General features: G+C 44.5%; 1 protein-coding gene across 1 annotated transcript in view; it reads right to left on the reverse strand.

Annotated features, from left to right (window-relative positions):
* Positions 1-25059, reverse strand: part of LAMC2 (laminin subunit gamma 2) — a gene marked incomplete at both ends in the record, with an annotated part of 60157 nt that overhangs the window by 20401 nt on the left and 14697 nt on the right. Inside the window, 6 exons of the mRNA XM_079923107.1 lie at positions 2751-2940; positions 4218-4340; positions 5131-5267; positions 8346-8444; positions 11288-11423; positions 18667-18855. Coding sequence (XP_079779233.1) covers positions 2751-2940; positions 4218-4340; positions 5131-5267; positions 8346-8444; positions 11288-11423; positions 18667-18855 — 874 coding nt within the window. The remainder of the gene's footprint in view (positions 1-2750; positions 2941-4217; positions 4341-5130; positions 5268-8345; positions 8445-11287; positions 11424-18666; positions 18856-25059) is intronic.

The raw sequence follows: 25059 nt of genomic DNA on the forward strand, positions 1-25059 counted from the left end.
CAGGAACCATACTAACCCTTTTGTTTCATCCACTGATTCGTGAAATAACTGTTTACTGTGCACTTGGTTTGAGCCAGAAGCTGTTTCAGGACGGAGGATACAAAGGCAAGTAGAGTGAGGTGATCAGTGTCTCCCAGGGGTGGCGGGTAAACAAATAATTATGATACAATGCAGAAAGGGCTATAACAAAGGCATAAACAGGATGCCATAGAAACTCAGGATGGACTGTAACTTTACCTAGGATTCTGAGAAGGCTAATATAAAGGAAAAACCTGCAAGCTGAATCTTAAAGAGTAAGTTCACCAAGCTGAGAAGGTGGGAATGGGTATTCCAGCGTGGAGAGCTGGGTGTTTGTATCGTTAGAATAAGTTGCACTCAGTTATTTAAGAACACATTGTGTGTGTGCTGTGGGTCTTCTATTCTCTATTACCTTTACCTCTGCCCTGGGGTAGGTCCCCAACAACCCTCACTTGAACCACTGTGAATGTGTCCTGGTGGTTCAATTAAAGACCCTACCCAAACTGTCCTTCACACAGTATTTGCACCCAGGCTTCACATCTGATCACGCCAATTCTCGACTTCCAATCTCTCAATAGCTTTCCATCATCTTGTAGGCATGGGCAAGATCTCAGCACCTTGACATGACATCCAAGAACCACCATGCTGGGTCTTTTTCCAGCGTTTTCAATCTTATCTGCCCATCTCCCCTATACACGCTGTGTTCCAGCCATAAATACTGCTTACCAATCCCCTGTATTATGCCTTTCCACGTTCCCACATATACTCACATGTACAGGTTGTCCTGATTTTGTCCCTGGGAAAGCCCTGTGCTTCTTCCTGTTCTCAGTCCACACACTGCGTCCTTAGTAATGCTTTTCCTGGCTCCTCCCAACTCCCCATGAGCATGCACCACCACTGAAGAGATTTTGTATTGTGTTATGTTTGCTTTTTGACATGTTACATATCCTACTAGACAAGAGCTCTTGAAGGACAAACACCACGTTTCTTCATCTTGAATTCTCAGTCTCTGACACAGTACTAAGCACTTAATAGGCACGTCCCCCTCCCCTGAACTCTCTGTACCCACCATTCAAAATCCCCATTCTAGAGAGAAAATATTTGCAAATGATATATTTGATAAGGGATTAATATCCAAAATATACAAATAAATTATACAACTCAACATCAAAAAAACAAACAGCTTAATTAAAAAGTGGACAGAGGACCTCAATGAACAGTTTTCCAAAGAAGGCATACAGATGGCCAGCAGACACATGAAAAGATGCTCAACATCACTAATCATCAAAGAAATGCAAATCAAAACCACAATGCATACCACCTCACACCTGTCAGAATGGCTCTTATCAGAAAGACAACAGATAACAAGTGTTAGTGAGGATGTGGAGAAAGGGGAATGTTTGTGCACTGTTGATGGGAATGTAAATTGGTGCAGGCACTATGAAAAACAGTATGGAGGTTCCTCAAAAGAGTAAAAATAGAACTACCATATGATCCAGCAAGTCTACTTCTGGGTATTCTTCTGAAGAAACAAGAATACCAATTCAAAAAGCTATATGCACCCCTATGTTCACTGCAGCATTATTTACAATAGCCAAGATATGGAAAGTATCCATCAATAGTGGATAAAGAAGATGTGGTATATTTGCATGTGTGTGTGTGTGTGTGTGTGTGTGTGTGTGTGTGTGTGTGTGTGTGTGTGTGTATGCAATGGAATATTACTCAACCATAAAAAAAGAATGAAATCTTGCTATTTGCAGCAGCATGGATGGACCTAGAGGGTATTATGCTAAGTGGAATAATTCAGACAAAGAAAGACAAATACCATATGGCTTCATTTATATGTGAAATCTAGAAAACAAACAAACAGAACAGAACAAAAACAGACTCATAGATACAGAGAACAAACAGGTATTTGCCAGAAGGGAGGGTGTGGGAGGATGAGTGAAATAGGTGAGGGAGATTAAGAGGTACAAACTTCCAGTTATAAAATACATGAGCCACGGGGATGAAATGTACATCCTGGGGAATATAGTCAATAATGTGATAACACTGTATGGTGACAGGTGGTAACTAGAATTATCAGGGTGATCGTTTTGTAATGTATAGAAATATCAAATCACTATGTTTTAGACCTGGAACTAACATAGTGTTGTAGGTCAATTATACTTCAAAAAATATCCCATTCCACAGGATAACATGTAACCTCCTTAGACACACATGGGGCCATCCATGATCTTACCTCAGCCTCTTTCTCCGACCTCACTTCTCACGGTATTCCTCTCCCTGACCCCATGCTCCACTCATGCTTAACCACTTAGAATTTCCTAAATGTACGAAACTTCCTCAAACATACTTCTTCTGCCATGTTAACCTTCCCCCCTTTTCTTTCCTTAAAGAGCGGCTCTTCATTTGTCACATCTTCTTGGGAAGCTTTCCTTGATCACTCCAGTGTGAGTTACTGATATCTCCTGTGTGTGTTCAAAGCACCTGTGTCCACCTTGTCCCTTACAAGCTGCACTATAATCATCTGTTTATTTTTCTCCCCCATTAGCTTGTCCGGGGCTTGTGGGCAGCAATCATGACCTGTCTCAGCACATAACACCATGTTTGGTACATAAAAGGTGCTCAGAAAAGCTTGTTGAACCAATGAATGATGACTGGATGAACAAAGGAATCAGACTTCAGTCACAGTTTGCTCTCTTTGACCCACTTGTAGTCTCTCTCTTTACCTGAAAGTGTAAGTCTTGGTGACCCCACAAGGCAGTGTCTTGCCAGGTGGAATCAAGGGAGCTGTGATCCGTAGACCAGCACCTTCCAGGATCACGTCATGGGCGGATGGGTGTCTGCCTCCCCTGTCCACACGGTAGTCAAAAGACAGGCTCTGCCCATAGCTCACCTGTTGATTCCCAAGAAATTTGGCTGTGAAATAGAATTCGAAAAGACTGAGGTCAGTTCTGAGACTGGAGAAGCAAAGGAGTGAGTAAGTTTTCATCAATGTTGGCAATTTCTCCTGGGGTCCTACGTTACCCACCCATCACCCCTCCCCAGCCACCCTGCCAGAAGAGCCAGTTCATGGCAGCGGACATGGCCTTGCAACTCTTGGCCACGAAGAAGGGTTAGTTACTGAAACGCTAAAAGGGCCTCATTATAAGACAATTCCATCCGTTACATGATTCATAGCCTGGCCCCTGTGACAGACCAATATGTAAAGATCCCAGGTGTATCAGCAATAATACCATTTGTTACATAATGCTTTCTAGTTTACAGGATACTTTCGCCGACATCATCACATTTGATGGCAATAATTCGTGGAGGTTGTCATTATTCAACAGCTGAGGGAACTGAAGTTTGGAAAGGTTAAGAGGCCACCTTGCCCAGGAGTCACATATTAGCTAAGGATATGAACTAGGATTAAAATTCTAGCCAGAGGGGCTTCACTGGTGGCTCAGTGGTTGAGAATCTGCCTGCCAATGTAGGGGACATGGGTTCGAGCCCTGGTCCGGGAAGATCCCACATGCCACAGATCAACTAAGCTCGTGCGCCACAACTACCGAGCCTGCGCTCTAGATCTCATGAGCCACAACTACGGAAGCCTGTGAGCCAAGACTACTGAAGCCCGCGCGCCTAGAGCCCGTGCCCCGCAACAAGAGAAGCCACTGCGATGAGAAGCCCGTGCACCTCAACGAAGAGTAGGCCCCACTCGCCGCAACTAGAGAAAGCCTGCACGCAGCAACGAAGACCCAACGCAGCCAAAAATAAATAAATTAATTAATTAATTAAAAAAAAATTCTAGCCAGAGCTTTTCCATCCAGCTTCTCTGACTACTGTATATTTTTAAAATTTACAAGCAGTTTAAAGCTTTGAGAAATGGTTTCTTTTCACTTTTCCATCTGTTTCTCAGTAGACCCACAGATTTGACCACTGTCCTTATTTCTTGTCTTGATGGGAAACCTAGAAACTTCCCATTTGACGGAAGTAGGGACCTGAACCAGGGTCTGACCACCTGGACAGCCAGTTCTGCTGTACTGTGCCATGACCATGACTTTGTCAAAAAGGGCTGAAGCCCCACTTGTCTCCTGGAGATACTACTGCCCAGAACACGAAGTGATAAGATGTCCACATTTTCTAACCCCATTTTTCTATCCTGACTTCTTAGTGTTCTAAGTTGGCTTCTACAGGAAAAATACCGTACATACCAGGAGCTATAAAATAGACAGGGTCTGACTGTCGTGCTGAGCTAAACACATCTCGATGGCGCTGTGACCATTGGAGTTTTGCAGGAGACCCATTTCTTTGGACAGCCTTCCAGCCATCAACATCTGAAACACAAATAAAACCACTCTGCATTTGGACAACATCTACTGAGTTAAACAAGGCAAGACTTGCTTGCTACTCACTAGCAGTGAGTAACAAGTGGGGATTTCTTAATGTTTCCACATTCGTGTACCATCCTCAAAATCCCCTATGCACCTCTCTACTTTGTATTCACCTTCACCCACTCCTGCCCTACAGCTGCTGTGACTTCTTGTCTCCGAGTCTGACTCTTGGAATAAGAGAGCATGTTTTCATCTGCCTATAATTTGTGTTTTTATTTTATTTACATAAACAGGGTCTGGCCTTAGTGAGGTAAGAGGGTCTAGTATGTTCAAAGAGAAACTCAGAGTTGAAATCATATTAATCTCCCATAGTTTTAGAGTGCTTTGTAGCTTGGTAACTAATTTCACATAAATCAACTCGTTTGGCCTATGTGAAAGCAGTATTATGAGTGAATGTGAATTCCAGGAAGACTCATGTTAAGCCCTTCAATCCAAAAGAATGATTCTTTTGTGGTTTTAAAATAGATGAGATGGGAAATGCAGGGAGATGAAAATCTGGTCTCTTTTTAGTTATTTTTTTAAGTTATTCATAAGCTGGTCTGAGTAAACTATTCAGCTATAACTTTTACAAGACATTAGGCTCTTCCTTATTGCCTCAAAAGTAATATACATTTAAAGCGAGAAGAGAGCTGCTAAAGATGACTCAAGGACCCCATGCTGTGGACGGAAGTCTATAAGCACAAAACCCTATACAACATTAAAAGCAAAAAACCTAGAAAACAGATCGCTTTACCTTGATGGAAGGTAGAGGTGATTTTATGGACACTGTAGTCTCCAGAGCTTCGGCAGCTGGCTGAATGCCCGTAGCAAAAACACTGGGTACAGCCCTCAGGGTTTCCCCCATCCAGGTGATAGTAACCTGGTCGGCACCTGCAGTGATGTTTTAGAAATCAGGACAATATTATAGGTTATTTCTGTCCCTATAGAGAATATGATCATTTCTACTTTCTCTTCCACCCGGCCCATTAATTCCCAAAGGTGAGGAATACTAAGTTGCACATACCACCCCCCACTCCCAGACCCCCCAATGGACAAATCACAGCTCCTCATTAAGAAAGCACAAAAGGGCTTCCCTGGTGGCGCAGTGCTTAAGAATCCACCTGCCAATGGAGGGGACATGGGTTCAATCCCTGGTCCAGGAAGATCCCACATGCCGCGGAGCAGCTAAGCCCATGCGCCACAGCTACTGAGCCTGCGCTCTAGAGCCCGCGAGCCACAACTACTGAGCCTGCGAGCCACAACTACTGAGCCTGCACGCCTAGAGCCTGTGCTCCGCAACAAGAGAAGCCAACACAATGCGAAGCCCGTGCGCCGCAACAAAGAGTAGCCCCGCTCGCCGCAACTAGAGAAAGTCCGCGCGCAGCAACAAAGACCCAACACAGTCAATTAATTAATTAATTGATTGATTGATTAATTTAAAAAGAAAGCATGAAGAATATTCACTTTCTCTTGCTCTGGTAAAGCAGTATCATGTTTGATGTGATGGTCTGGAAACAGTGATTTTTCCCATCCTTGGTGAGGAATTGAGTGGGCAAGATGGGGAGGGGTCAGGTAGGGATATGCAGAGCTGGCCCTGTCCTGGAGTAAGTATTTAACGGGGGCAAAAGGGTGGGAAGTGGGGGCCAGCAAAAGAAAGGCAAATGCTCCCGCCCCAGCACCCACTCAGCTGTACTGACCCCTCCCAGACCACCCTCCCTGGCATTGCCCACCATCCCTGCCCCTTGTACCTAGGCTCTGACCCCAGGGGAGGGGGCAGGTGAGGTTATGCCAAAAAAGGATGGCTAGAGGCTCCTACAAAAGCAAAATGTAAGCTGGCCTCCCCTCTGCTCCCAGCTCAAGCCCTCCGGTGACTTCTCTGGGGACCGCAGCTGGCAGACAAGTCCCGGAGGCTGGGGTCATAGAGAAGAGGGCAGGGGAAGCCGGGAAGGATTTGTTTTCTTCTCTGTTCAAGTTAACGACATCCTTCTACATGAAATAATGGTAGTTTCAATTATCATTTATTTAGCACTTGTGATATGCCAGGCACCTTACTTATGCTCCCTCATTTAATCCTCACTACAACCTTTTGAGATAGGAATTGTTATTTCCAATTTTCTTAGATGATAAAACCAAGACCAGAGAGGTTAAGAAACTTGTTCAAGGTCATACAACTGGTAAGTGGCTGAGACAAAATTCAAACTCAGGTATATCTGCTGATAAATTACGTGGTCTAATCCACTGGACTATATGTCAAGAATATGTTCATTGTGCAAAATCATGGAAAAGCAGTTTAGCCGTGAACAACAGATGCTTCAGAGACCAGCTGTAAATAAATAAGTTGGGGTTTTTTTTCCTATAGAGAAAGGGTTTAAAAAATCATTATAGTTTCTGTGGAGGAAACCTTCAGATTAAAAGAGATTAAAAACCAAGGAAGGGGGCTTCCCTAGTGGCTCAGTGGTTGAGAGTCCGCCTGCCGATGCAGGGGATGCGGGTTCGTGCCCCGGTCCGGGAAGATCCCACGTGCCGCGGAGCGGCTGTGCCTGTGAGCCATGGCCGCTGAGCCTACGCGTCCGGAGCCTGTGCTCCGCAGCGGGAGAGGCCACAGCAGTGAGAGGCCTGCGTACAGCAAAAAAACAAAACAAAACAAAACAAAAAACAAGGAAGGAAGGAAAGAAGGAGGGAGGAGGGGAGGAAAGAAGTGGGGAGGCACAGAAAGGGTGGAGAGGGAATGATAAAGGAAGGGAGGTGGGGGGAGGGAAGTGAAGGGAATCAGGCAAAACTAAACCACAGTGTTTAAGGATGTACTTGGGTAATTAATTATGAAGAAAAGTAAGTGAGTCAGAATAGTGGTGACCTCTAGGAAGGAGAGAGGGTGTTACGAGGCCGGCATAGTTTTAGCAAAGGTCTATTTCATATAATTGGTGCTGCTGGCAACATTTTACATGACTTTCTATTTCTGTGTTCTATTTTGAAATTTAAAATGCTTTCAAAAAGAGACTCCTTTTTTAACACTTAAATGTATGTTTCCTCACCCCCCCACCTCAGCAGCAAAGAACCCCCTGAAAACAAAAGCCAGGAATGTACCTGGCATTTCCTCTGCCCAGGTATACGAGACTGGCAGGATGCCAAAGAACTGCTTTCTTTCATTAAGGAAATAAGAGGGAAGCCTTTACCTCTGGGGCCTACCTCGCAGCCCTCTGCTCACAACAGTATCAGGAGAGGGAAGAGTTTTTAAGTCTGGGCACAGTTTGTACTTAAGGAATTTCCTGCAGCAGCAACTAAAGGTGGATAGACCTGGTTGCACCACCTGTCCCAACGTGGTTTGGGACCCAAAGGGCTCTTACATCTCCCCCCCTATTTCATGTGTGTGCATATAACCACCATCCCATCCCCGGTCCTTTTCAGCACGAGACGGTTATCTGTGGCCGTACACTGCGATATTCCCACTTACTAAGATTTTCCCAACATGTTTAATTAGACCAGGCCTTTCCTGGGACCAGGTTGAGTCATGTGACCTCATCGCAGCGTACCACCTTGCATAGAGCACCTGGGATTTAGAGCCAGCTGGCCAGGGACTCACTGGGGCCCTGTGCCTCTGTCACAGCATAAACAGAGAAGGGACCCAGAGCAAAAGCTTGGAGTCCAGTGAGATTTGGGGCCTTGTTGCACTTTTTTTAAGGTCTAGTTTTTGAGGGAAGTCCCAGTGGTTAAGGCTCTGCGCTTCCAATGCAGGGGGCACGGGTTTGATCCCTGATCGGGGAACTAAGATCCTCCACGCCATGCACTGCGGCCAAAAAGTAAAATTAAACATAAATAAATAAAGCCTAGTTTTTGAGGACAGGGGGCAGGAAGAAGGTCATCTACATTTGTTAAGTGTCCGTTTTCCGTAATTGCACTCAGAGGATGAATTCTCATGCTAGTTGCCGAGGGACACCCTGCTGTGCCTGTAGGGTCACAGTTCACACAGACCTATCACAGCGCCCTCCGGTGACAGCTGACTTGCAGACACAGCGGCCTGTGTCACAGGGCCCCGAGATGCCAGCCGGATCACAGTCACACTTGGAGTCTCTGAGAAAGAAGAAAAAGAAAATTAGGGATGTGTTTCCAAATACTTTGCAAATATACACGTGAAGATCAAGCACTCATAAGCAAATGTCACCAACTTGAGTCAATCTTTCATCTTCAGTGAGGCCTCTCTTAGCTATTCTTGTCCATGCTAATCTCTCTCAGACCCTTTAAGAATTCGTTTGTCCATGCTCGTGCTACTCAAAGTGTGGTCTGTGGCCGGCAGCCAGTCCAGCAATTGTTTGCTACCCAATCCTATAAAGAGGAGGGGGGCTTCCCTGGTGGCGCAGTGGTTGAGAGTCCGCCTGTCGATGCAGGGGATGCGGGTTCGTGCCCCGGTCCGGGAAGATCCCACGTGCCGCAGAGCGGCTGGGCCCGTGAGCCATGGCTGCTGAGCCTGCGCGTCCGGAGCCTGTGCTCCGCAACGGGAGAGGCCGCAGCAGTGAGAGGCCCGCGTACCGCAAAAAAAAAAAAAAAAAAAAAAAAAAAAGAGGAGGGGTTTGCCGCAGAATGTAAACCACATTCATCACAAAACTGTTTAGTTTAGTTTGGTTGACTGTTTGGGTCAGTTGACATTAAAAAAAAAAAGTTATCATTTGTTTACCTATTGTTTAATTCAATGGTGTCTGCTTTCATCGTGATTGATTCCATCTACTTGCTTTTGGTTCATTTAGTTCTTTCTTCTGGTGACACTTCTATTGACATATAATTCATACCATGTAATTCACCCATTTAAAGTATACAATTCATTGGGTTTTAGTTGACCCTCAGAGTTGTGCAACCAGCACCACAACCAAGTTGAGAACACTTTTATTACTCCAGAAAGATACCCCGTGTCCTCTAGGAATCACCCCCATTCCCTCCCTCCAGCCCTAAACAACCACTGACCAACTTTTGTCTCTGTAGATTTGCCTGTTCTGAACATTTCCTATCAATGGAATGGTACAACCTGTGGCCTTTTGTGTTTGGCTTCTTTCACTTAATATGTTTCCAAGATTCATCCATGTTGTACCATGTATCAGTAGTTCCTTCTTTTTATGGCTGAATGAAGTCCTGTCTCGTGAACATGCTACAGATTGTTCATCCATTCATTGGAATGGACATTTGGGTTGTTTCCACCTTTTAGCTATTATGAATAATGCTAATGTGAACACCTGTGTACAAGTTTCTGTGCAGATACGTATGTTTTCATATCTCTTGAATGTATACCTAGGAGTTAAATTGCTACTAGTTTCGTTGACTTTTTTTTTTTTTTGGTCGCGAGACTTTCTCGATGAAAAAAAATCAGTATTTTCCTCATTTAAGTTTAGCACAATCTCCCTGACTTGTGCAGACCAGAGCTTTGACTAATGACTGACTCATCAAAGCACCGGTCTCTGTCACTGCGTTCGGCACATAAGCACATGTGTTTATCTCATGCATCTAAAACCAAGTCTGTTGTCTTTTCCCTACCGACCTGCTCCCCCTCTGACTGCCCCGTGACCCCAGCAAATCCTGCCAAGCCTGCATCTGACTCCTCGTCCTTCACATTCCTCATCCAGTCAGATGCCAAGTCCCAACCAGCTTCCTGAAGATTTCTTTCCCAATCTTCATCTTCCCACAGTCTCCTCCCCATCTTGGTCCCTCTGTACCATTATCAGGATCCTCTGAGAAACATGTGTTCAGCATCTGCTGGTTGCTAAGCACCAGGGATAGTAAGAAATAGGAAATAGCCCTGTTCTCTAGGAGTAAAACAAAAGTCAGAACACGGAGGGGTGGAGACTGGTCTGGAAGGTCTCTGTGAGGAGATAGACAAGGTGCGGATGGAGCCAGTGAAGGTCTGCATGGCTCTGAGGGAGGGAAGAGTGCTCTAGGCCAAGGCTGACGTCACATAGCTTGGCTCCTTTGAAGAAGCAAAGGAAGGCTGGGAGGGGGCGAGAAATGGAGCAGTAGCCTAAGGCCGAGGGTGGAGGAGGCAGGAAGGTCTTGCAGGGCCCTACCTGCCTAGATAAGAAGTTTGGATCTCATTCTAGGTGGGAAAGGAGCTAATGGAGATTTGGAGCAGAGCTGTGATAGAACACACTTCATATTTTACAAGGGTTTACAAAAGAGAGACAGGGCCCAGGGAGGGGTCAGGGAAGTCTGGGAGAGAACAATCTACATAAAGGCCCAGATGGTAAGAGAACTTGGGCCAGTGGTAATGGGGATGGTGCAGGCATACCTGGTGGGTGGGTCTCATATGGGCAAAGGGTTGGAAACATGGGCGATGGGGAGGCAATGCCTCTGTGGGTGGCCTTCTAGCCAATGGCTTCCCAGCCAAGCTCCCCCTCCTCTAAGCCAGCCCAACACCCTGCCAGGCTCTGCATCTCTGTGGGTTGGTCATGTGATTTCTATTGTATGCTCCACCTTCTTCCAAAAAGGAAGTTGAGGAGGGATAGAGAATGCTTCAAGCTAAAGGGGATTAAAATTATGCAGAAAGGTCTTCTACTCTGAGTCTATTTATTTGAAACGAGTTCCAGGTTAAAATTTGAAGGACTCTTTACTTCCATCCTAGTTCATCTAAAGGAGGGGCAGTTGTCAGGGTGAAGACCCTAGGTTCCAGAGACAGAACTCTGAGCCTGAATTTTAAGTCCACCCTCACCAGCAACACAGGGCATCTTATTTATCCTCTCACGATTTCAGTTTCTTATCTTTAACACAAGCATAAGGCTAATCCCAATGTTTTAGGATTACTGTGAGGAGTCAATGAGATGGCCCACGTGAGGTCCTCGAAACGGTGTTTCAGTAACTCAGTTACTCAGTAAATGTTAAGCGGTCCCTAATGTTGATACAATTGCGGAAGCCACAGTGATGGGACAGGCACTTACAGGAGCCTCTGGTCTTGGGTGCACCCAGCCTCAGTGAGGGTATGGAAGCCTGGCAGACAGCGGTCACACCTGTCTCCTGTCACACCTGGCTTACAGCTGCATCGTCCAGCATTGTCACATCGAGCGCTAAGAGAACCTGTGACCACAAGGTAGGGAAAAGGAAAGAAGAAAAGGAAATATTGAATTTATGCAACATTAGGAAGAAAACGTCACCCTATGGGAGCTCAATAAATACTAAGTAATAACCACCACCTGCTGCTTCTAGTAATTCTTTCACATTATCTGGGTATGCATCCACCCGCTAGGGAACGTCCTGACGGCCAAGGATAGCTTCTTCAGGGAAAGGAACAGAGATGACTCCTGAAAGCATTATTACTTATATATCTACTCTGGTTTCAACATGAAGTAGCTTGTCAAATCCTTGAGATCTCAAGAAGGAACATTGGTGAATGAGCACTTCGGCCTCCACAAAGACAGGATGAGAAAGTGAGCCACGTTCTCCCTTATCTCTGGCAGGCAAACGCCATCTTTCAAGGGGCAGTGCTTGCATGGTATGATTTTAAGAGTACAAAAAGCCTCTTAACCAGAAACATCTCTACCTACCTGGAGTGGAGCATCACCCCTTGTAAGGAGTGAAGACCCTGTGCGTTTTACCTGGTTTGGGGCACTAGAGTACTTGTCCTATGATTCATTTTTTATAGACATGCTCTGTAAAATGGGACCTTGCAGACTGCGTATTGATGAAAGGCAAGAGGTGCTCAGGATAACAAAATGTGCCACTCTGGAATCCAGCCACCCCTCACCGCACCCCCTTCCACACCCCAGTTCCAGCCTCCATCTTCTCTCACCTGGACCCCGCCTCACACTCTTCTTCCCACCTCCATCCTTGCCTCCCTATGCTCCATTCTCTCTACAGAAGCCAGAGTGTTCCTTTTCAAATGGAATTCAGATCATATGACTCGTCTGTTTAATAAGTCTTCCAGTGGGTCCCCACTCTGAGCAGAATAAAGTGCAAACCCTGTACCACGGCCTACAAACTCGACCTCTCTTGCTTCATCTCCCGCTCTCCTTCACTGAGGTCCAGCTCCCCAGCTCCCCTCCCTGTTCCTGGAATGTGCCAACTGCTTCTCTCCTCTGGGCATTTGCACCTGCTTCTCCCTCAGCCTGGAATGCTCCTTCCCCAGAACCTCCCCTCCTTGGCCCATTCTCAGCACTTACATCTTGATTAGATATTACTTCCCTAGAGAAACCTTCTCTGACTCTCATATCTAAAATATCCATCCCACTGCTCCCCCAGTCCTTAGACCTGCTTACCCATGACTACCTCAGCTTATGTTCTCTGCTGTATCCCCCGCACCCAACACAAAGAAGAGGCTCAGAAATCTGTTGGATTAATTAACCCTTAAGAAAGAGGATGTGGCTATTGTGAAATGAGTTAGGAAAAAGCCAAAAGATGAGGTGGAAGGTGGCTCACCTACCTGATAACTTCCCAGCAGCTGGCAAAATTATAAAGTAATCCTTATATTCCAACTAACTGTGATAATTAGGCTATTCATAATCTATAAAGTCAACAGAACTCTAACCATTAGCTCTTTTTCTTTCTAATTTCTTACCAGTCTGTGAACTTTTAATTTACTTGTGGATACAATTCTAATCAATAAAAGTATTGGCTCTGTATCTATAGCCGCAGGTGAAACATGAAATAAATTAGTCACATTCACAGAGTCTGTGAAAGTCTCCATGTCAACTTTGCAACACTTGAAAGGGCCCTCAGTGATAATAACATAAACTACATTTTTTGAGCACCTGCTACGTGTGAGACACTGAATTGGGCACTTTATGTTAGCTCACCGTGTCTACTGGTGAATTAAGAACTGATGGAAGGATAACAAATCCATTTGTGGATAATAGGGAGCTCTCGGAGGATCAGGCAGGTGGCGACGAGATCAGATGTGCAGTTTAGAAGGTCAACTCTAGAGCAACTGCAGGATGGCTTGGGGACAGGAGAGCAGCAGGCTCTCAGGGCAGAAATCCTCCCCTGACACGATGGCCCAGATGAGAGGAATCTGGATGAAAAGTGGATCAACACAGACGACAGCAGGTCCCCAGAGGCCACTGCTAGATATGAGGCTCCTGACAAACCAGAGAAGGCCAGAGGAGGAACAGAGCCTCACGCTGAATCATCAAGAGCAGATAACCAGTTTAGTTTGGGACACAATGAACTTTGGTGAAACTGTTCATCTGGAGCTCAAGAAAGAGGCTGCAGATGAAGACTTAGGAGCCTTCAGCCCACAGGCAGAACAGGAAGCCATAACAAGTGTAAGGTCACTCCGGGAGCAGATAGACAGAGGAGGGGAAGGTGCCTTGGACGGAAATGGAACCTCACTGATTAAGGAAAAAGTGATGGGAGCAGGGAGAAGTCTCACGGAGGAGAATTCTGGGAAGAGTTAAGGGAGAAGGAAGAGGGGATGGTTTTCAGGATCTAAGGCAAGAGAGCATTTAACAAGATGAGAGTGAGGAAAGACCACTGGGGTTGGCACTTAGAGACAAACAGCAGACAGGGCTAAGAAGGTAAATTCTTTTTTTTTTTTTTTTTTTTTAACAGTACGCGGGCCTCCCACTGTTGTGGCCTTTCCCATTGCAGAACACAGGCTCCGGACACGCAGGCCCAGCGGCCACGGCTCACGGGCCCAGCCGCTCCGCGGCATGTGGGATCTTCCCAGACCGGGGCACGAACCTGTGTCCCCTGCATCAGCAGGCGGACTCTCAACCACTGCACCACCAGGGAAGCCCCAGAAGGTAAATTCTTGTTTGAATTTATGCTCTGATGAGTAACAATAAATGTTCCTCCTTTAATACCATTTAATTATTTTTAACATAAATGGGTATTAATCTGGGACCCAGAAACACATTGTTTTTCTCCATTCAAATTAATGGAAACTATGCTTTCAATTTAAGAAAACTCTCCCTACAGTAGTTTTTCAGAAACAAATTACTCTATTTTATTTTTTTAATTTATTTTTGGCTGCGTTGGGTCTTCGTTGCTGAGCTCAGGCTTTCTCTGGTTGTGGCGAGAAGGGGCTACACTTCATTGCAGCGTGAGTGCTTCTCATTGCAGTGGCTTCTCTTGCTGCAGAGCACAGGCTAGGTGCAGGGGCTTCAGAAGTCGCAGCACACAGACTCAGTAGTTGTGGCGCACGGGCTTAGTTGCTCCACGGCATGTGGGATCTTCCTGGACCAGGGATCGAACTTATATACTCTGCATTGGCAGGCGGATTCTTAACTACTGTGCCGCCAGGGAAGTCCCAACAAATTATTCTTATAAGGTGGAGAAGACTGTACTTTATTTTGGGGTTTTTCCCAAATAGCCCTAAACAGTACTGTACAAAACAGTCTTCTGATGGAACAGTCATCGCATGGAAATAGGCATTCTGTGTTCAAAAGAGTTTGGGAAATGGTATGTCCTAAATCTTTCAGAGATTTACAACATAACAGCACATTCAGTAGGCATGAATCTTGTTTAACTTTCTAATGCCAGTGTTTCCAAACATTATTTGACATTCTTACAGGCAACGCCTATTATTATCTTGGGAAACATAATATTCCATAGGACATTATGTAGAGAATACAGTTCTAGAAGCTGGTGGACATGAAAAGAGCCCAGGCTTTGGGGTCCAACAGTTCTCACCTCAAATACCAGCTCTGCCACTGATTAGCTGTGTGTCCTTGGGCAAAGGGACACACATTCCTTCTTTAAGTGGGGACAACCATACCTTGTAGAGCTGTTGCAAAACTTTGAACTAAAATATATGAAGGGCCTTGGACCTAGAGACTGTCATACAGAGTGAAGTAAGTCAGAAAGAGAAAGACAAATACCGTATGCTAACACATATATATGGAATCTAAAAAAAAGAAGAAAGAAAAGAAAAGAAAACAGTCAGAAGAACCTAGGGGCAAGACGGGGATAAAGATGCAGACCTACTAGAGAATGCACTTGAGGATATGGGGAGGGAGATGGGTAAGCTGGGACAAAGTGAGAGAGTGGCATGGACATATATTCACCACCAAACGTAAAATAGCTAGCTAGTGGGAAGCAGCCGCATAGCACAGGGAGATCAGCTCGGTGCTTTGTGACCACCTAGAGGGGTGGGATAGGGAGGGGAGGGAGATGCAAGAGGGAAGAGATATGGGGACATATGTATATGTATAACTGATTCACTTTGTTATAAAACAGAAACTGACACACCATTGTAAAGCAATTATACTCTAATAAAGATGTTAAAATAAATAAATAAAATATATGAAGGGCCTAATTCAACATCTCACACATAGTAGGTGCTCAAAAAAGTAGTTTATACTCGTATCTTCTAGGCCTCCTTCAAGCCTTGCAAAGTTGACGTGGAAACGTACACAGGTTCTTACTGTGAATAGGATTGACTTATTTCATGTTCCCAAACTTCCAAAATAATAGCATTGGGTTTTCAGAGTATCTCATTAAAATAAAAATACCTGTCCCAATTCCTACATCATGAGCTACTCTTAGGGACTGTGAACAACTGGGTTTAAAGGACAGATGAAGAACAGCTTACTGTTTCAATAAGCACTTTCAGGACTTATGTACATGCATCTGAGGACTCAGGAAGGTATTCTAAAATGACTAATATTTAAAATTTAAACCAAGAGAGCTTGCTTCCTTTTGAGAACCCTTTAAAAATATATACACTTGCATTTTTAAATAGCACTATTATTATTATTATTTAATCATTATATTTAATAATAATTAAATTATTATCTAAGACATGTCTTAAATAATAACTCAAACGTTTTAGTCTTGAGTAATCCACTGCCTGGGTCATATATACGTAAAAAATATAAAATTAAGAGAACAAGCCTAATATCATTGATGTCTACATAGATCTCATAGGTATCGGGGAGGAAAACACACACACACACACACACACACACACACACAGTGAATTTCAAAGTATCCACAAAACGTTGTCAGGGTTATAAGAATTGAGGATAATTCAGCCCTGTTGCTGAGCCCACAAAATCATCACTTAAAAATAAGCCTAGGGCTTCCCTGGTGGCGCAGTGGTTGAGCGTCCGCCTGCCGATGCAGGGGACACGGGTTCATGCCCCGGTCCTGGAAGATCCCACATGCCACGGAGCGGCTGGGCCCGTGAGCCATGGCCGCTGATCCTACGCGTCCGGAGCCTGTGCTCCGCAACGGGAGAGGCCACAGCAGTGAGAGGCCTGCGTACAGCAAAATAAATAAATAATAAAATAAAATAAATTAAATAAAATAAGCCTAGTTGCTATATTTAGGAGAAATTGATGTGACGTCCAAAATCTGTGACCACTTTGGGGATTATGAATGCTGTTGGCTTCGTTTGCCATGCATGGAATGGTAGCTTTTGGTAAGATGAATTCTGCATTTGAAATTGAATATACAACAAATTCCCCTGGGAAGTTACTATTTGAAAGTGAAAAATACCTCCTGGCTGGTTGGGCAACTGAGAAATCACATAAGAAATTAAATTTGTGCCACTGATTTAGTGACCTGTGCAGCTAACATGTAGCCAGAGATGGCGCATGGTGGGTACAGTCCCTGCCACCAACATGCCACTCAGCCCTCAAGTTTCATAACTTCCCTCTCTAAGCCGCTGATACCTCATTTGTAAAATGAAAATCATAATAGCACCCTCTTCATAGGGTTATTTGTGAAGATTCAATTAATTACTGGATGAAAGCATTTAGAAAAGTGCCTGGCATAGAGTAAATGTGTAATGCATGGTAGCTATCATACAAGATATAAATCATCGCTGGGCTCCACTGCTTCCTACTAGGCTGTTCACCCTGAGTGTGAGATATCTATTCCCCCAAAGAAAAGAAAGAGCCAGGTTCCCTGTTGCTGGGTGGGCAATGGACTACACAGTGTAAAAGAAATGATGGCGTGGTAAAGCTTCATTACCATCTCTCTTTGCTAGGCTTCACGCTCCTTGTCTATTCTGAGACTAATAACCTTGTCTTCAGGCCAGGCTTTCCAGCTGAGCCAGTTATATTTCTCATCACATTCTCGCTGATTATTTTGCTGGGATGACCCAACTCCAGTGACTCACAACAAAGCTGCATAACCTAAGGGGATACAGGGTCTTCAGAGAGGTTAAATGCCCATTAAAGTAGAATCATTTTTCTTTACGACGTTCTTTGATTCAGAGGGAGAACTGCTAAACCCAAAGGATGCTGGATGCTGAGTCAAAGCCACAAAGCTGACTTAAACCACATAATAGCAGCAGGTCTGAAGAATCTGGGAATGATTGCTGGTATATGGGTCTGTATCAACACAGGGTCACCCCAGTTTTCTATAAGGCTCCCTGACACACTCTACCAGCAAGTCATGGCTAGGCCACAATCTGCCCATTTTTAGACTCTTTCAGCTGCTGCTAAGAAACGGCTCCACAAAACTACACTAAGTCACAGCCCTGCACTAAGGCTATACCTTTTTGGTAGACTAATATTGATCATATTATGCTATTAAACACTTTCTGGCAAAGAGGAGAAACAGATACTACCAAGGGAGATAAAAGACAGATAAGGTAGTCTTAAAAAGTCCCAACTTATTTACCTCTCTTTCCCTGTTTACATTTACTAACTTGTCTTTACTGTCTGCCCACGATGAATATAGCAGGATGTGTGCGTCTGCGTACACAAAAACTACCTATAGTTCTGAGAATACAGCAGTGGGTGATACATTTTAAAAAAACAAACAAAAAAACAGGCTCGCCTATGAACCAGCCACCCTGTTAGGTGCTTCCTATTTGTTGTTCTGTTTTCTCTTGTTCACAACCCTGTGAATGACTCTAATCTGCCTATTTATTTGTCTGTCTCTTCTATTAGTATCACTTCATATTGCTAGCACCCAGCACACCACCAGAAACAAATCTTTCTAATCTCTTATTTTTTGAGAGGTCGGTCAAAGGGACAGTTATGGATATGAAGAACTATCACTGGAAGAGTGCAAGCTTCTTTGTTCCCAGGTCACAGACTGTTATCTGCCAGGAAAGTACTCGCGTGTCTCTCTTGGGACTAGAATTCAAACTAATGTACCCTAAAGACCACAGCTGGTTCCTATAACCCAGACTTAAGAAAAACATATTTCCTTTCAGATTGAACTTGCTAAAAAGAACAGTATCTTCCCAATTGTTCTAGAAATTTAACATCTCCTTCTTGGCCTGCTCTGTCTCTCTCCCTGCCTCCCTCCCTCCCCATTCTCTCCCCTCCCCCTCCCTCCCTCCCCATTCTCTCCCCTCCCCCTCACACCCTCCTCTTTCTCTCCCCTCCCCCTTCCCTCTTTCTTTCCCCCTTTATCCAGCTACCTTTGGAGTTACAATTGCAGGGTAAACAGCGGTCTCTGTCTCTCTGGCGGTAAAATCCTTCCTTGCACCTCTGGCAGTGAACGCCACCCGTGTTGTCACTGCAGTGCAGGCAGCGGAATCCATTTCCTGTCAGTCTGTGAAGTTCCTCATCAAACACGCATTGCCTGGACTTCCCACTGCAATCACAGACTAGGGTCAGGGCAAAAAAAGACATCGTCAGCAGGAAAAAAGTCGGGGGCAATCCTCCCGGGCGTTTTACTATTATGAATACAAATGATGCCCAGGGTACTACATATGAATTCAAACTGCTCAACGGCAGAAGGTAAGGGGGTCAAATGCGCCACCTGATGATGGAGAGAGTTCTCGCTTTACCTAAGGAAGCAGTGCTGGTCAGGTGTTGCCTGGGAGAACACGAGAGAACATGAGGTCAGTGTTGCCAGACGGTGTTACCGACTCCTCCAGAGAAACCCCAAATCTTTATTATGTGTTTCTACGTGAAAAGTCCTGATTTAAATATTTGCAAGGAATTCATTTTTAAAATTCTGTGCAACCCCATAGTACAAGTCTATGAGCTGGAGAAGACCTGAGAACTGCCAGCTTGTGCGCTCCGGCACGACGGTGTAAGAGCCGGTGGTGTCATCTGTTCAGGACCCTTAGCATCCGTCCCTCCAGGGATGATCAAGGCTGAGGAGCAAATATTTTTTTAAAATTTATTTTATTGAAGTATAGTTGATTTACAATGCTCTGTTATTTTCTGGTGTTCAGCAAAGTGATTCAGTTATACATACATATATAGGTATTCTTTTTCATATTCTTTTCCATTATGGTTGGTTTATTGCAGGATATTGAATATAGTTCCCTGTGTTCTGCAGTAGGCCCTTGTTATTTACCCATTCTATATATAATAGTTTGCATCTGCTAATCCCAAACTCAGTTTATCCCTCCCCACCCACCTTGGCAACCACAGTCTGTTCTCTATGTCTGTGAGTAGTTTTCTGTTTTGTAGATATGTTCATTTGTGTCATATTTTAGATTCCACATACAAATGATATCATATGGTATTTGTCTTTCTCTGTCTGACTTACTTCACTTAGTATGGTAATCTCTAGGTCCATCCATGTTGCTGCAAATGGCATTATTTCATTCTTTTTCATGGTGGAGTAATATTCCATTGTGTATATGTACTGCATCTTCTTTATCCATTCATCTGTCCATGGACATTTAGGTTGCTTCCACATCTTGGTTATTGTAAATAGTGTTGCTATGAACATAGGGGTGCATGTATCTTTTCAAATTATAGTTTTGTCCAGATATACTCCCAGGAGTGGGATTGCTGACTCATATGGCAATTCTATTTTTAGTTTTTTGAGGAACCTCCGTACTGTTTTCCATAGTGGCTGCACCAATTTACACTCCCACCAACAGTGTAGGAGGGTTCCCTTTTCTTGAGCCGCTAATATGACTGTCTGGACAGGTATTTCCTCCCCTCTCACTGCCATAAGTGTCTCTCCCAAAGCCAGGTGTCAAAAAGAACCATAGTCCCATTAAGAATGACTTTCCCCAAGTGTCTAGGAAAGTTTACCCTGTGCACGTTCCAAAGAGATTCATGGAGTGACTAACATCTCCATGTGGGACTGAAACCACCAATGAGGTAACAGGGGAAATCCTTAGTATTGTACCTGGCACACAGCAGATGCTCAAAAAACGTGTCAGCCATGGTTTGGAAAAGGTGATGAGCCTTGAGGTTAAAAGAATGGTATCAAATACCAGTTCTACTAATTGCTTAGGCAAATCACTTCAACTCTCTGAATCTTATTTCTTCGTTCAGAAATGCAGTCTCCATTATGTGCCTCCCTGGATTGTTGAAAGGACCCCACTGAGAAAAGAACATCAAGTCCTTCGTCTGTGCTATCTCACCCCTAACTCACAAGAGATAGGCATTGCCTTAGATGAGAAAAATGCAGCTTGGAAAGGTTAAGTAACTTGAGCCAGTGGCGAGTTGGGATTTGAACCTCTGTCTGATGCCAAAACCCACTTTCTTTCCCCCAGACACACTGTCTCCATTGGCCACGCAGCCCCAGTGATAGCCTGTCTCTGGCAGTGCCCAGGGCCATGACTTACCCAGAGTACTGACTTTAAAAAGCCAGCAAATGTACCAACATGTATGGAACAGCTGCCCTGTGCAGCTGGGTCAGCTCTGAAGGCACAAAGGTGGCAAGGGTGACTAAGTATATCTGATGAACTTCCCTAAGTGGCTTCCTTGCAAGAGCTCCTAAAACACTCTCTTACGCCTTTGGATGCCACCTAATCTAGGCAAAGTCAAGAACATCTATCCAGAGCCCACTCTATAGCCAGGACTTTATATCCAGCAGCTCAGTTCATTCTCACAGTAACACTTTAACATGGGTTTAATTATTCCCAGTCAACAGATGAAGAAATGAATGCTTAGAGGGGGTAGGTGTCTGACCTAAGGTCACACAGCTAAGTGGCAAGGATGTAATTGCTCCCAGGTCTGTCCAATTGCAATGCCCTCACCTTTCTATGTTATCCCTATGCCTCCAAGAGCTGGCTTGCCACTGCATGTAGGTATTCTTTCTATAACTCCCTCATAGAGAGTTACTCAGACCCTTCTAGAATTCTTCCTAATCTAGTAAGATGTCCCATCCCTTCTTAAACAGTACTGGTTATCACAAATTATTTTTATGCAATTTTAAATCTGCCTCCCTTCCTGTAATTTTTACCATGTGTTCTGTTCTTCCCTGGAAAACAACACACACACATGCGCGTGTGCGCGCACACACACACACACACACACACACAGGCACACACGCTGGCATACCTACTCTCTTCTCCATTTATTTATGTACTCATCAGACGTTTCTTTCAGGCACTGTTTTACAAGGTACTGCATCAGCCAAGTCCTTGAGTATTAGAAGATAGTTAGACTAACAAATGTAAGGTAGATAGCTAGTGGGAAGCAGCTGCATGGCACAGGGAGATCCGCTCGGTGCTTTGTGACCGCCTGGAGGGGTGGGATAGGGAGGGTGGGAGGGAGGGAGACGCAAGAGGGAAGAGATATGGGAACATATGTATATGTATAACTGATTCACTTTGTTATAAAGCAGAAACTAACACACCATTGTAAAGCAATTATAACCCAATAAAGATGTTAAAAAATATATATAAAAAAGAAGAAGATAGTTAGAGCATCTCCCTCTTTAGTCTTTTCTTCTTCAGGTTAAACTGGAGACCTGTCACCTCCAAGACTTTCAACCATTTCCCAGGTCATGATTTCTTCTTGATGCCCCTCCTAGGAACAAACTCTAATTTTCACTATCTTTCTTTAAATGACCAGAATTTATTACAGTTCAAGTGTGGTTTGCACAGCTCAGCTTACAACAGGACCAGATATTATAATTCCATGGGTGAGCCTAACATTTTCATTAAATTCAAAGCATATGAAGTTTTCATTCAATTCAGACTCCCAGGGCTTTTTCACAGAACTGGTTCTAAGCTGAAATCTTTCCCAAAGAATGTTTGTGTAACCAATTTGTTTTTTGGATTTCTAACAGATGTGCCACACAGCTGTCACGTGCTGTGAAATTTCTACCAGGTACCTCATTAGGCACAATTAGGAGCTAAATTCACCAGCCAGAGATACTTGTGAGGTTGCCCAGCGGGATCACACACTGAGCCAATGCCCTCGCTACCCCGGATGACTTTTGGGAGCAATCTCAAAATAATTACGAACTTTTCATTGTGTCTTTGTTTTTTTTTCCTCACAGATCGGGGCACGAACCCGTGTCCCCTGCATCGTCAGGCGGACTCTCAACCACTGCGCCACCAGGGAAGCCCTATTGTGTCTTTTTTTATTCAGAACAAATTTTTGCTGGTAGTAGTTAATTTCATAAGGAAATGATATATTTTTAGAGCACTATTTTAAAAATAGATAACCTTGTTATAATCTTTTTTTTAACCATTTCCCTCTCCTTCTGTCCTTTCTCCTTTAAAGCTCTACTATGCAAGAATTGATGTTCCTCTTTTAAATTCACAGCCTTCAATGGAGATGCAGTATAGTTCCAGTAAGGGAGGCCTTCAGCCAGCATCGCCACTCTGGAACTCAGCTACAAACCTATTGCTAAGCTACCCTCCTCTTCTCAAATGGGTTTCCCTTTAAGCCCAGGGTTATGCAGGCTGGAGTGAGGGGACCTGTGGGCCTCAGGCCTAGGGAATGTATTGGCCGCCTGTATCTGCAGTATGTGAAAATGCCAGGAAGAAACTCTCTCCAGCCTTGCCTGTGGGACTCTGAAGTTACCAGGCTGCGCTGAGCTCAACACTTAGCTGCACTGCTCTTGGCTCACTGTCGAATCTTCCAAACATTCACACCCAGAGACTGAGGAGAGAGAGTTTGCTCCTTTGGCATGCAATAATCCTTTCTGTCCTTGATGCATGTGAAACATGGCCTCTCTCAAAGCATCTCCCAAATTTAGACTAACTTTTCTAAGAGCAATTATTATTCATTCTCACTGCTGGGAAAAAAAACTCTCTATTTTTCAAATTCCAGAATATTCTCGCAACTGTGCTTAATAAATTGGGCCTCCTACAGCTTGTGCCTGGCCTTTTTTATTCTGTGACTGATTTCTGCCCAGTCACTACCAGGACACGTTGGTTGCCAAAGGGCACTGTCAGGCCAGGAGCAAGGCAACAGGGAGCAGTGGGGACGCTGACAAAAGGGCTAAAGGAAGAAGCAGCACTTCAGCCCCAGCCAATGGTAGCCCCATGGGAATGATGCCTATTGTAATCAGCATTTCCACTTATGTTTTTTAAAGACAGAAGTCTGGCTTTGGGTATGAAATCTACTGATTTTTAAAGGTTGGCCAAAAAATATTTTTAAATTTTTTTAAAAATAAAGCTGTGTCCAAGGGCAAATCTTTGCACTGGACTCTGCTATTCTAACAGGCTGAAAACACATCTCATGCTTTAGAGAAGGAAATATAAAGCCCTACTGTATGGCACAGTGCCCGGTCCATGGTAGGTATTTGACGTATTTTTAATGAACAAATGAATGAACGTTCTCTTGAACTTCAGGAAACCCCTAGATGTGTTTCTACCATCTTCAGGACTCCACGTGGCCCCATATGTATGGACATGCTTTAAAAATACACATACCAGGGGCTTCCCTGGTGGCGCAGTGGTTGAGAGTCCGCCTGCCGATGCAGGGGACACGGGTTTGTGCCCCCGTCCGGGAGGATCCCACACACCGCGGAGCGGCTGGGCCCGTGGGCCATGGCCGCTGGGCCTGCGTGTCCGGAGCCTGTGCTCCGCAGCGGGAGAGGCCACAGCGGTGAGAGGCACGCGTACCGCAAAAAAAAAAAAAAACAAAACAAAAAACTACACATATCAGACTTCACTGGTGGCACAGTGGTTAAGAATCCGACTGCCAAGGCAGGGGACATGGGTTTGACCCCTGGTCCGGGAATATCCTACATGCCGCGGAGCAAATAAGCCCCTGCGCCAACACTACTGAGCCTGCGGTCTAGAGCCCACAAGCCACAACTACTGAAGCCCGTGTGCCTAGAGCCCGTGCTCCGCAACAAGAGAAGCCACCAATGAGAAGCCCATGCACTGTAGCCCCTGCTCGCCGCAACTAGAGAAAGCCCGTGTGCAGCAACGAAGACCCAATGCAGCCAAAAAATTAAAAGATTTTTTAAAAAGAAAAAAAAAAATACCAGGGACTTCATTAGCGGTCCAGTGGTTAAGACTCCATGCTTCCACTGCAGGGGGCACGGGTTCAATCCCTGCTGGGGGAACTAAGGATCTTGCATGCTGTGAGGCAGCAGCCAAAAAAAAAAAAAAAAAGTTAAAAAAAAATACAAATACCAATATTTAGCAGTTACTCTCTTCCCAGTTAATTGAGGGGACACTTTTCTCCATATGACTCCAATCCAGAAAATAGCCTTTCTTGGTAACTTATATTATGATTTATTTAGATTCACAGACCTAAATACACACCTATAATACACTTTCAAACAAGAGGATATGCTAAAAATGCTTTTGATTATACTTTCCTTCCCTTATGTTTAGCCTTGTTCAATTTTATGTCTAGAATTTTTTTTCATGTTTATTTTATAATCTACTTGCTATTCTTCCAAATTTGGGGTCAGCTGTAAACTTCATAAATATGTTGTCTAGTTTCCATCAGGGAGCCTTGACACAAAAGCAAGTGATGGAAGTATAAAGATGGGGGTCTTGGACATGTCCTGGGTCTGCTGGGAATCATTTGTCAAGGTCCATTCATCCAATAAATAAAGATTGAGCATCTATATGCCAGGCAGTGTTCTAGGCACTGGGGATTTAGAGGTAGACAAAACAAATAGATGTTCCAGTCTTCAT

Source organism: Stenella coeruleoalba (assembly GCF_951394435.1).
Source record: "Stenella coeruleoalba genome assembly, chromosome: 1".
Lineage (NCBI taxonomy): Eukaryota > Metazoa > Chordata > Mammalia > Artiodactyla > Delphinidae > Stenella > Stenella coeruleoalba.